At 51.3% G+C, this 11722-nt stretch overlaps 1 protein-coding gene across 1 annotated transcript; it reads left to right on the forward strand.

Moving 5' to 3' along the window:
- The first annotated feature begins 210 nt into the window (after positions 1-210).
- BRIX1 (biogenesis of ribosomes BRX1) lies at positions 211-11000 on the forward strand. The gene is made up of 10 exons (XM_078592803.1): positions 211-457; positions 2521-2632; positions 3836-3879; positions 4991-5061; positions 6926-6975; positions 7534-7607; positions 8436-8486; positions 8734-8835; positions 10173-10301; positions 10643-11000. Exons 1-10 carry the CDS (start codon positions 254-256, stop codon positions 10970-10972), a joined length of 1167 nt encoding a protein of 388 aa, XP_078448929.1. The 5' UTR covers positions 211-253; the 3' UTR covers positions 10973-11000.
- Positions 11001-11722: the final 722 nt, after the last annotated feature.

Consider the following 11722-nt stretch of genomic DNA (forward strand, 5'->3'; position numbering starts at 1 on the left):
GATAAGAAATCACATTATTTTATTTCAATTATTTTTTATATAATTTATTACTATTTATTTTTTCCTTCGTGACTTTATCGAAAAATCCTTAGAGTATGAAAACTTGAAACTTGCATTTATCCTCAACTATAAATATGCAGATTCTCTGATGCTGACCGCCAGGGTTAAAGGTCCCCACCCCACCCCCACCCGCCCATGACGTCACTTCCCACGTGACGCGTGGCCCCTCCCCTTCTCTCTCCCTCCCGCCAAGATGGCCGCGTACAGGCAACGCATGAGGCAGCAGCTGGAGTCGAACTCTGTAGGCGGCAAAAAGAGACGGCGCGCGAACATCGCCGGCGACGACGGAGGGAACGACGCGAAGAAGGCGAAGAAGGGGAAGAACGCGGAGAAGAGCCAGGCGGAGGAGGATGCCCGGAAGCCCACGGAGGTCGTGGTCCCTCTGCCCGTGTCGCGGGTGAGTAGCTCCCGTTTGCCGCGGCGTGGTCAGGCGAGCCGAGGCTTTCTCCTCCCTACTCGTGTCGACTAGGCCGAAGCGTGTTAATTTTAATCCGTCTGGTGACTACACTCGATAAGTTATAAATTGCGCGCGTTTATCGATTAAGCTCCTTGCCGCGCGTCCGTTCGAACCCACTTGCAGTTAACTCGTTCGCTATTTGTATTAGTTAATAATTCGTTCCTGAGCTAATTCATTCGGAGCGTGAATTCGCTCTTGATCCAACTCATTCGGAGCTTGAATTCGTTCCCGAGGTAACTCATTCGCAGCGTGAATTTGCTCCTGAGTTAATTCATTCGGAGCGTGAATTCGTTCCTGAGGTAACTCAATCGGAGCGTGAATTCGTTCCTGAGTCAACTCATTCGGAGCGTGAATTCGCTCCTGAGCCCGACTCATTCGGAACGTGAATTCGCTCCTGAGCCCGACTCATTCAGAGCGTTAATTCGTTCCTGAGTTAATTTATCCCGAGCGTGAATTCGCTCCTGATCCAACTCATTCGGAGCGTGAATTATTTTCCTGAGCCAACTCATTCGGAGCGTTAATTAGTTCCTGAGTCAACTCATTCGGAGCGTTAAATCACTCCTTCTGAGCTGACTCAATCGGAGCGTTAATTCGTTCCTGATCCAACTCATTCGGAGCGTGAATTCGTTCCTGAGCCAACTCATTCGGAGCATTAATTCGTTCCTGAGGTAACTCATTCGGAGCTTGAATTCGTTCCCGAAGTAACTCATTCGGAGCGTGAATTCGTTCCTGATGCAACTCATTCGGAGCGTGAATTCGCTCCTGGGGTAACTCATTCGGAGCGTTAATTCGTTCCTGATCAACTCATTCGGAGCGTGAATTCGCTACTTCATCAACGTCTCCATTAAAGAGACTATTCACAAGTTTACGTACCGCGTTTGATTCTAAGTTATCAAGCTGCTTGTACGCAACACGTATATATCTATAAGAACAAAAACCATCTTAACGATTGTTCGAACTTTGTCAATCCGCTGGTGAGGGATGGGGATCTTTTCCCGATCATGGTGGGTGGGGGGGCGATGTTGTTTCTATTAAGGACCCATCTAGAATTCCCCGCAGTGCTTTGTTGCGGCCCTTGAAAAAATCCTGTTGAGGATTTTTTTTCCGAATTCGGAAAGAAATAAAAAAAACTTTTTTTTTATGATAGAATATAGTATTGTCATCAGTAAGACATGAGTATACCAAGTTTGCAGGTGATACCGCATTGGGAAGTGGGTTAAAATTGAGTTACAAGATTGGAGGATACAACAACGACAACAACAGACAATGAGTTAATAGAAAGCGTGTAAAAAGATCGTTAAAATTTTATGTATTTTTTTATGATAAAATATAGTATTGTCATCAGTAAGACATAAGTATACCAAGTTTGCAGTAGATACCACATTGGGAAGTGGGTTAAAATTGAGTGACAAGATTTGAGGATACAACAACGACAGAGTTAAATAAAAGCGTGTAATAAAAAATGGAATGGCTCACGATGATATTTTGGTTGGTAAAGTAGTGGTGCCGCGGTGACTAGGAGATATTAACTACCTCGCCTGATATGCAGGAGCGCGTGGGTTCGATCCCAACGCTGACTGTCTGCTGCTGTATATTTGGGGTTTGCATGTCTCTCTCATCATCATCACAGTTGCGAGATGTTAACTTCCTCGCCTGGTATACAGGGGGGCATGGGTTTGATCCCGATGCTGACGATGCCTGCTGCGGTATATTTGGAGTTTGCGGTGTCTCTCTCATCATCATCATCACAGTTGCGAGATGTTAACTACCTCGCCTGGTATACAGGAGCGCGTGGGTTCGATCCCAACGCTGACGACGCCTGCTGCTTTATATTTGGAGTTTGCGGTGTCTCTCACCGCTCAGAAACCGCGTTTTTATAACGGGGTGCGTTCCGCATTATAACGGCGGGGGGAGGGTGCAGTCGCATGTGCCACGGTGTGCAAAAAGTGTTCTCGAACCCCGCGTTTCACGCACGGACTTAACCCGTACGTCTCCTCCCGCAGGGCCGCTGGACGAACAAAGAGCGAGTGTTGATCTTCTCGTCGCGTGGCATCAACTACCGCACGCGTCACCTGATGCAGGACCTGCGCAGTATCATGCCCCACTCCAAACCCGGTATGGAGAACTTGTCCGGAGAACGTGGAATTTCCTAAACTCAACTTTTAAAATGTATTTTGCTGGGTGAGGTCCACCGAGATGCTGCATAGGTCGGTTTCGGACGGGACCTGTTCGCGAATGATAATTCAACGAAATGGCTCGTTTCCCGAAATTGATATCAGTAGCGAAATAGTCATGTTGATGCAGAATCAGAATATTTCTACTGGAAGGATCCGATGGGATATGACCAGTAGGGGCGGGTCCGTAAGTTACAACAAACAATACAAAAACATTTCGATTTAAAGCTTTCGTGACTGCAGGGATTCATCTTCCTGGTTCTTTCGGTAAAGTCATCACGTAGAAGGACGGCTGCTTGCATTGTGGCCGAAACGTCGTGAGAATTGTATTATTTTATGATGTTTTATTTTTATTATTTTATTATTTCCCTTCTACATGACTTTACCGAAAGAACCAAAATCCAAATAAAACTAAATTTGTTATTTTTCAGAAGCATGACCTGGCTATCACAAATGATTGCTCAAATTAGTGGCTTATCATCATGGAAATTCACAGCAGTAGTCAAATACTCTAAACGTGATTCACAATTCTGGCTAAATCGTCCGACGATGCTGCTAGATGTGATTACCGGCGAAACGTCACACAGTACTCAACTTGTAAATGTTGTCGATTTATTCTCCAATACACAACCAGTGGGCTGAAGTGAATGACTAATTGGTAGGTTTTTTGTATTTACGTGTGTCAAAACCGTAACGACATATTTATACTTGCCGCCATCTAACCCAACAAATACCTTTATACTGGTAGGAACCCACTGGTTCCACCAGCCCACAGGGGATTATTGTGTCCGTCCATCGTGCATCCAAAAATGGGAGGGGTGGGGCTGGGTGGGGAGGGTGGGGCTGGGTAGGGGCTGGGTGGGGAGGGGCTGGTCACCCCGTGGTGCACTTATAAAACTCAACGTTTAACCTACTCACGCCGGCTTGTGCCCGCCCTCACAGTCGGGCATATTTGCGGAATACACCACGCCGCCGTTGACCCTGGCCATTGACCGAGCAACCCAACGTTCCTACCAGCTCCCTCTGCAGGAATGTGTTTATGTACGCTGACAAGTCTAACAGCGGTCTGATGAATAAAACCAAAAATGCACGCACTGATGGCGTTGCCTTGCTTGTGTGCCCCCCCCCTTTTATTTTTTAACAGACACAAAAATGGACCGGAAGGACAAACTGTTTGTGGTCAACGAGGTAGAGAAAAGTGATTTGCGTTCGCATTCCTCTGTGCAATAAAATACAAACACTACATGCGCGGCACGCCACGGGGTCGTGCCGAGCCACCCCCAAACACGCACCTCAATCAAAGATAAAAAAACAAAGATCCCTGTATAGCCTTAGGGGCAAGTGCTGTTAGCGAGCACGCGCACACACACGCACGCACGCAAACGTACCACACGCATACGCACGGTGCAAACGTGCCATACGTTTGCACACGTACTCCCACGCGCGATGCGTGTAGTTCACACGCGCACGGTCAGCGCAATAGGCTGACGATGCTTCGGTCGTAGGTTCAAATCCAAGAAGCCATCCCCCTCGTGTTGACCAGAGGTCACTTGCATGGATCTCAAAAGTAGTTCTGTGGTAGCTGCTTCCGTGGCCCTTCTGTAACGCGGGCGGGGGGAGAGGTTGCGCTGTACCCTTCCCCCACACCTCCTATGAGCACGGTTGAGCTACGTACGGCTAGAAAGAAGTTGAACATACAGCAAAACCTCATTATTTCGGTATTTGATCATTCGTAATTGGGGATGATTAGGTTCGACCGCGCTTTCGTCATATGTACGGTTTTAGTAATTTGCCACGAGTCGAATTGCCGTACCGAACGGTCCAATTTCCCAAAACAACGACTCGGTCTGGTGGCGGTGAGCGTGGTGAGCGTGGTGAGCGTTGTGGTGAGTGTGGGTGCAGACCCGTCGCTTTGGACTTTACTTTGTTCTGTGCACTCTGTGCAAGCCAACCCTCTGAGACATTTCGTCTGCACCTACATCAAGAAGTGATAGAAATTGATCAAAGTATATAAATCCCTTAAGTCTGCGAGACAAATCCAAAGTTTTGGAGAGAATTTATGCGGGGGGGGGGGGGGTGTCAATGGTGTGTGAAGAGTTTGGGAAAACAAATTTGGATATTTTTTTTTATTTGGGCGGGAGGCACTGGGGGGTACCGTTGTACATAATTCGGAATATTGGATAATTCGGTAAGGCCAGAGCACCATATGTGTCGAATTAACAACGGTTTACTGTACATATTTGGCGGGGGAAAATACATTTTATTCAAAACGCTAAACGCGTGATGTATGCACCTTCAGATCTGTGAGATGAAGAACTGCAATAAGTGCATCTACTTTGAAGCAAAGAAGAAAATGGATCTGTACATGTGGTGAGTGAACCCCCCAGACCCTCCCCTCCCCACCCAGCCCCACCCTCCCCACCCAGCCCGTCCCTGTACGACGGACGGACACAATAATCCCCTGTGGGCTGGTGTAACCAGGAGGTTACTACCAGTATCATCTATGCATTGTCTTTGAAACGTATTGGCCTACACCAGAAACAGCCTCATTTTAGGGCCTAGTCTCACCACCAATGTCAGACCAGATAACAAAGGCAATGCCATGATCGGAGCATTTCTAGCTCGGGGGTGAGCAGCTACAAAATGTGACACTTTTTGTTGTTAGTATCAAAGCATTAACAAATATCTTCTTGGTTCTTTCGGTAAAGTCACATAGAAGGGAAATAATAAAATAATAAAAATAAAACATAATCAAATAATTCTCACGACGTTTCGGCCACAACACAAGCAGCCGTCCTCAGGTGAAGAACAGGTCTGTCGGAAAGACAGCGTCTGAAATTTCAGGTCTTTCTGACAGACCTGTTCTTCACCTGAGGACAGCTTCACCTGAGGACGGCTGCTTGCGTTGTGGCCGAAACGTCGTGAGATTTATTTTATTATGTTTTATTTTTATTATTTTATTATTAATCCCTTCTACGTGACTTTACCGAAAGAACCAAGAAGATGAATCCCTGCAGTCACGAAAGCTTTAAATCGAAATATTAACAAATAATAATTTTATACTGGAAAAAAAGTCTAGCGTGATGAAGTATGGTCACAACCACTGTGACCGGACACAGCGTGGTGGGGGTGGGGGGGGCAGGACGCCTTGTCTAGCAATGTTCAATATAATTGCACGACACTGAGAAGTACAACCGTAGTCTGATACAAGTAAACCCGTAAAAACAAAGTTTTTCACTATAAATCCTTTATATGCGTGGCATCGGGGCGGCTAGAGTCCTCTCGTCCTCTGGCTTGAGATGGCTGCCACCTATGGGTCAGATGATTGTCTGGCAGCATTAAACAATTGGTAATTAAATGTTTTTTTTTCTTCCCTAAACAGTGTAACATTCTGGAAAAAAAATTTCACTAAAATAAATTGTCACGCACAACGAGTCTGTGTGCAAAATGTCAGCTCGATTGGATCACGGGAAGTGGGTTAAAAAACGACCGAAAGATTTGCACGATCCTAAGCAAGCAAGCGAACTTAATATAAAGGATTTAAAAAATAAGTAATATATAAAAATACTTTAAAAAAAACACGCTTTAATGAAATGTACCGTACGAGTAATGGCAGAACTAACACGTAGGCTTTCGCGACCAATATTATTCATAATCAACGTTTTTGGGTTAGATCGCTATCTAACCCAAAAAAGTTGCTTAAATTATGAATGGCAGAAACTCCACGACTCCAGGAAGTGGCCCCGAAGCTTGCCACAACGTAAGGGGGCCGTGGTGATTTACAGCCAACGTCAGTTTTGAGCGTGGACAATTAGACCCGAGCCGAAACATAACATGTAAAAAAGATTGTTGAAAAATATATATTTTTTATTTGTTTATGATAGAATATAGTATTGTCATCAGTATGACATAAGTATACCAAGTTTGCAGTCGATACGACATTCGGAAGTGGGTTAAATTTGAGTTACAAGATTTGAGGATACGACAACAGGCAGAGTGAGTTTATCAAAAGCGTCTAAAATAATGTTTTTAAATGTTTTTATTTTTTTTATCGTGTTATCAGTATGACATAAGTATACCAAGTTTGCAGTCGATACCACATTGGGAAGTGGGTTAAAATTGAGTTACAAGATTTGAGGATACGACAACAACAACAGACAGAGTGAGTTAAATGAATGCGTGTAAGAAGGCACGCGCTGACGGTGTCGCTCTGCGTGTTGTGCCCCTCGTGCAGGATTTCCAATGTCCCGCATGGGCCCTCGGCAAAGTTCCTCGTTCAGAACGGTGAGTATTGACACGCTCGCGTTTTTTGCGCGTTCACGTTTGTGAATGTCGGGGTGGGGGGGGGGGGAGCGTTTGGTTGCGTGCGCGTTTGGGGCTGTGTGTGTTTGCGTGTTGGTGTACGTGGCCACGGAGTGCACCTGGCCTGGCACAAGCGCCGTGGGCGACGTCACCGCCACTGGGAGGCGAATGGCGACTGTTGTCGGGGGGAGCGGTAGTGTAGCGGTTGGCGTGCTGCGGTATGAACCGGCGGCCCGAGTTCGATTCCCGTTCACGGCTGGTGACGATTATCTGCACCGGTACTGGGCCTCCCCTACGTCATTTCAGCCTCAAATGAGTACCTGCTGCGGGTAGCCGGATATCGGGTAGGGTACGGGTATCGGGTACCCGATTGCGACCTCTGCCGTTAAGGCTCCACGGTGGATCCTTGTCTTGTTGCATGCGCGTCAACGCGGCTCCAATGGAAGGAGGGTGACGCAGGGTGGTGTGGCCCTGGCGGCGTTGGTGGACTGCGTCTGGACGAGGCGGACGTGACGTTTGTTTTTCCGTGCGGTTTTTCAGTTCACACGATGGCGGAGCTCAAGCTGACGGGGAACTGCCTCAAGGGGTCACGGCCACTGCTGTCGTTTGACCCGGTCGGTGCCCGCTCGCTCGCTCACCCATGCGCTTGCCTACTTGCCCGTTCACTCGCTCGCTCACCCACTCGCCAGCTCGATCAGCTCCCCGCTCGCTCCTTCGCTCACTTTCTCATTCGTACCTTTGCCTGCTTCGTCACTCACTCGCTTAGCCGTCAGTTAATCATTCACTCGCTTATTCTCAATATTTATACTGGCGAAATCCGATGAGCTACGAAGCTCTTCACAGATGTCTAGTAGGGGCACGGGGCCCGAATGTTACAAGAACAAACGGTACAAAAACACGATAGGAGTGCAAAGTATAGGAAAGTTAAACAAATCGCTTGAAAAAAATGTTTAGTTTTGTTTGTATATTTTTTAATCTTACTAGGTAAGGCCCACTGAGCTATTAGCTTCTTTTCCAGACTCGACCTGGACATCACAAATGATAGCTCAACGAAGCGTCGGAATTTACAGCAGCCAAATGCTGGCCTACTTTCTAACACGCGTGCTTGCCCGACCACTCAACCTGCCCACTCAACTCAAAAACTCTCACCTACCCACTCGCCTCACTTCACCAGCGCATACCACTCAATCTACTTCCTCAATCGCTCGCTCATTTGCTCGCTCACTTGCTCGCTCACTTGCCCGCTCACTCGGCTGTTGCTCGAACGACTCTCTCTTGCGGCGATGCTGCCGACGGTAACACATTGCCGACGACGGCGGTGACGTTGGCTCACTTTCTTTGCGGCGGTAATGGACGTGTTGAATCGTCGGTTGGTTCCGCGGCCTTGTGTGATTATCGCGACTTAATGTCGTGCGTGCGTTCTCCCCGTCTGCGCCGCGTAGACGTTTGACACCCTTCCACACTACGCCATCCTCAAGGAGCTCTTCACACAGGTGCGTGCGGCTCCCCTCCACGCGCGCGTGTCGCCACGCGTGTGTCCCCCACACCCTGTGCGTGCGTGTCTCGACACACGCGTGTCTCGCTGCATGTGTGTTCCCGAGCGCGTGCCTCTTCCTCCCCCACCACCAACCCGCGCGTCTCCCTGGACACTTCTGTACACGCGTCGCATGTGCACCACTGTGTGTGTGGAGACACCGTGTCTGTGCGCTGTGTGAGCCACGTGTGGTTGTGTTTCTACAGACGTTTGCGACGCCGCACTACCACCCGAAGAGCCAGCCCTTTGTGGACCACGTGCTCTCCTTCTCCATCACCGACCACCGCATTTGGATTCGCAACTTCCAGGTGAGCGTTCGGCGCCACTGTGGCACGACACCACCACCACCACGGCCTCGCAGGTCTACTGTGACTCACCCACCACGGGGCGCTTCTCACCCACACAACCTCACCACTCCTCACCCACCACGGCACCCTCCTCACCCAGACAACCTCACCGCTCCTCACCCACCACGGCACCCTCCTCACCCACACAACCTCACCGCTCCTCACCCACCACGGCGCTCTCCTCACCCACACAATCTCACTGCTCCTCACCCACCACGGCACCCTCCTCACCCTCACAATCTCACCGCTCCTCACCCACCACGGCTCCCTCCTCACCCTCACAACCTCACCGCTCCTCACCCACCACGGCTCCCTCCTCACCCTCACAACCTCACCGCTCCTCACCCACCACGGCACCCTCCTCACCCACACCTCACCGCTCCTCACCCACCACGGCACCCTCCTCACCCACACAACCTCACCGCTCCTCACCCACCACGGCTCCCTCCTCACCCACACAATCTCACCGCTCCTCACCCACCACGGCACCCTCCTCACCCACACAACCTCACCGCTCCTCACCCACCACGGCACCCTCCTCACCCACACAACCTCACCGCTCCTCACCCACCACGGTACCCTCCTCACCCACACAACCTCACCGCTCCTCACCCACCACGGCTCCCTCCTCACCCACACAACCTCACCGCTCCTCACCCACCACGGCACCCTCCTCACCCACACAATCTCACCGCTCCTCACCCACCACGGCTCCCTCCTCACCCACACAACCTCACCGCTCCTCACCCACCACGGCACCCTCCTCACCCACACAATCTCACCGCTCCTCACCCACCACGGCACCCTCCTCACCCACACAATCTCACCGCTCCTCACCCACCACGGCTCCCTCCTAACCCACACAATCTCACCGCTCCTCACCCACCACGGCTCCCTCCTCACCCACACAATCTCACCGCTCCTCACCCACACAATCTCACCGCTCCTCACCCACCAGGGCACCCTCCTCACAATCTTATCACTCCTCACCCACACAATCTCACCGCTCCTCACCCACCACGGCACCCTCCTAACCCACGGCACCCTCCTCACCCACACAATCTACCAGATTCTTCGTGTAGGTACGTGTGCGTTCGGGCACGACGCGTTTCGTAGTAAATGTCGCCACCGGGGCGGCCGTGCGTGACGCTGGCCGCCCACCAACCACCCCGTCGCGTGCCGCCGTGCCGACCTTCCTAGGCGGTGGCGCTGCTAGCGACTTCGCCTGACGACACTCGCCCCCCGACGGACCGCTAGGCTACACTAAGACAGCGAGGGGGGCATCTTTGTCTTTGTAGATTGTGGAGGAGGATGGACAGCTCGTGGAGATGGGACCCCGCTTCGTCCTGCAACTCATCCGTCTCTTCCAGGGCAGCTTCGGGGGCCCCACGCTGTACGAGAACAGCCACTACCTCTCCCCCAACACGGTACGACCGGCACCGGGTGGTGGTGGGGGGGGGGCGTGGTGGTGGGGGGGCGGAAACGCAGATCGTCGACTTTTCTCTTTGGCACAGAGCGATCCCCCCCGGCATTACAGACATTACGAAAAAACGCAGATCGCCACGCTTTCATATCCAAAAGCACGCAGAGGGTTGGTGCAAGTTGCAGAGCGGACGGTGGTGGGGGGTGGGGGGGGTCTGCGTAATGGACAACAACCCCCCCAGGCAGCCGTGCCAGGCTTTGCGCGGTGGAAGAAAAAAAACTAATGTAGCTGTCATTGTCCGTTCGGGACGGGGGGGGCGGCCCCACTTTCTGTGCGCGCGAGCAGCACCGTCGCCAGCTGCGCCAGCAGCAGACGGCGGCGCTGCGGGAGAAGCTGCAGCAGAAGCAGCAGGAGCAGCAGGAGGGCGGACCCCGCCACGACCTCCGCGCCTTCCCCGAGGACCCCACCGAGGGCGTCTTCGTAGGCCCGCCGGCGCCCGCGCGACCCGCGGCAACAGCGGTTGCCGACGGCGACGACGGTCGTCCCCGCAGGCCGCCGGCGCACGACACATCTCGCCCGGGGCACAAGAAGAAGGGAGCGAAGCCGCTCAAGAGGAGCCGCTGGGCGATGGAGAAACGCAGCAGGATGGGGGCGGCCGGCACGCTGCGATCTTAAACTTATTGAACGGCGGCTCGGTCGGTGGGGGGGGTAGGGGGGGATGTGGGGGGGTGTAGGGGGGGATGTGGGGGGGGGGGGATGTAGGGGGGGGTTTCATAATGGCCGTGGCTTAGCTCCTGAGCCGGCGTGGGTGAGATCGTGTCTCGTCTTACTCTGTTAAGCTCTACGACAATTTGTAGCAGGTCAGGCCCCTGGCTGAGCTACACGGCTCTCCTCTTTTTCAAGTTGCCGAGTGGGGGGGTGGTGGGGGAGGGAAATGAGGCCATCGATTCGGTGTCACGGGCGAACGGCAAAGTGTCATCCGCAATCGAGGTTCGTTTTTTTTTAGTTGGGTTGGATCGCGTAAACGTGCCGTTAAACTCGCGACCACCATCACCCGACACGGCCAATTAGCACGGAGGTTTGTCGTGTGAACAAAGCGTGCCGATTGGCTACGACAAGTTCAGCACACAACAGTTGTGTTGGGAGAGTAAACCCGCAGCAAATGTGAATGTTTAAGTGACGAAACCTTACTAATTGGCTGCGTTTATATCTACCCGTAAAAACAAAGTTTTTCACTATAAATCCTTTATATGCGTGGCGGCTAGAGTCCTCTCGTCCTCTGGCTTGAGATGGCTGCCACCTATGGGTCAGATGATTGCATTGCACCAGTAAGCAATTGGTAATTAAATATAATATTTTTGTCCTAAAAAGTGTAAAATTTTGGAAAAAAAAATTCACGAACATTAATTGTTACGCACACCGAGT

The sequence above is a fragment of the Lampetra planeri genome, chromosome 3 (assembly GCF_965212315.1).
Source record: "Lampetra planeri chromosome 3, kcLamPlan1.2.h2, whole genome shotgun sequence".
In the NCBI taxonomy this organism is placed as follows: domain Eukaryota; kingdom Metazoa; phylum Chordata; class Hyperoartia; order Petromyzontiformes; family Petromyzontidae; genus Lampetra; species Lampetra planeri.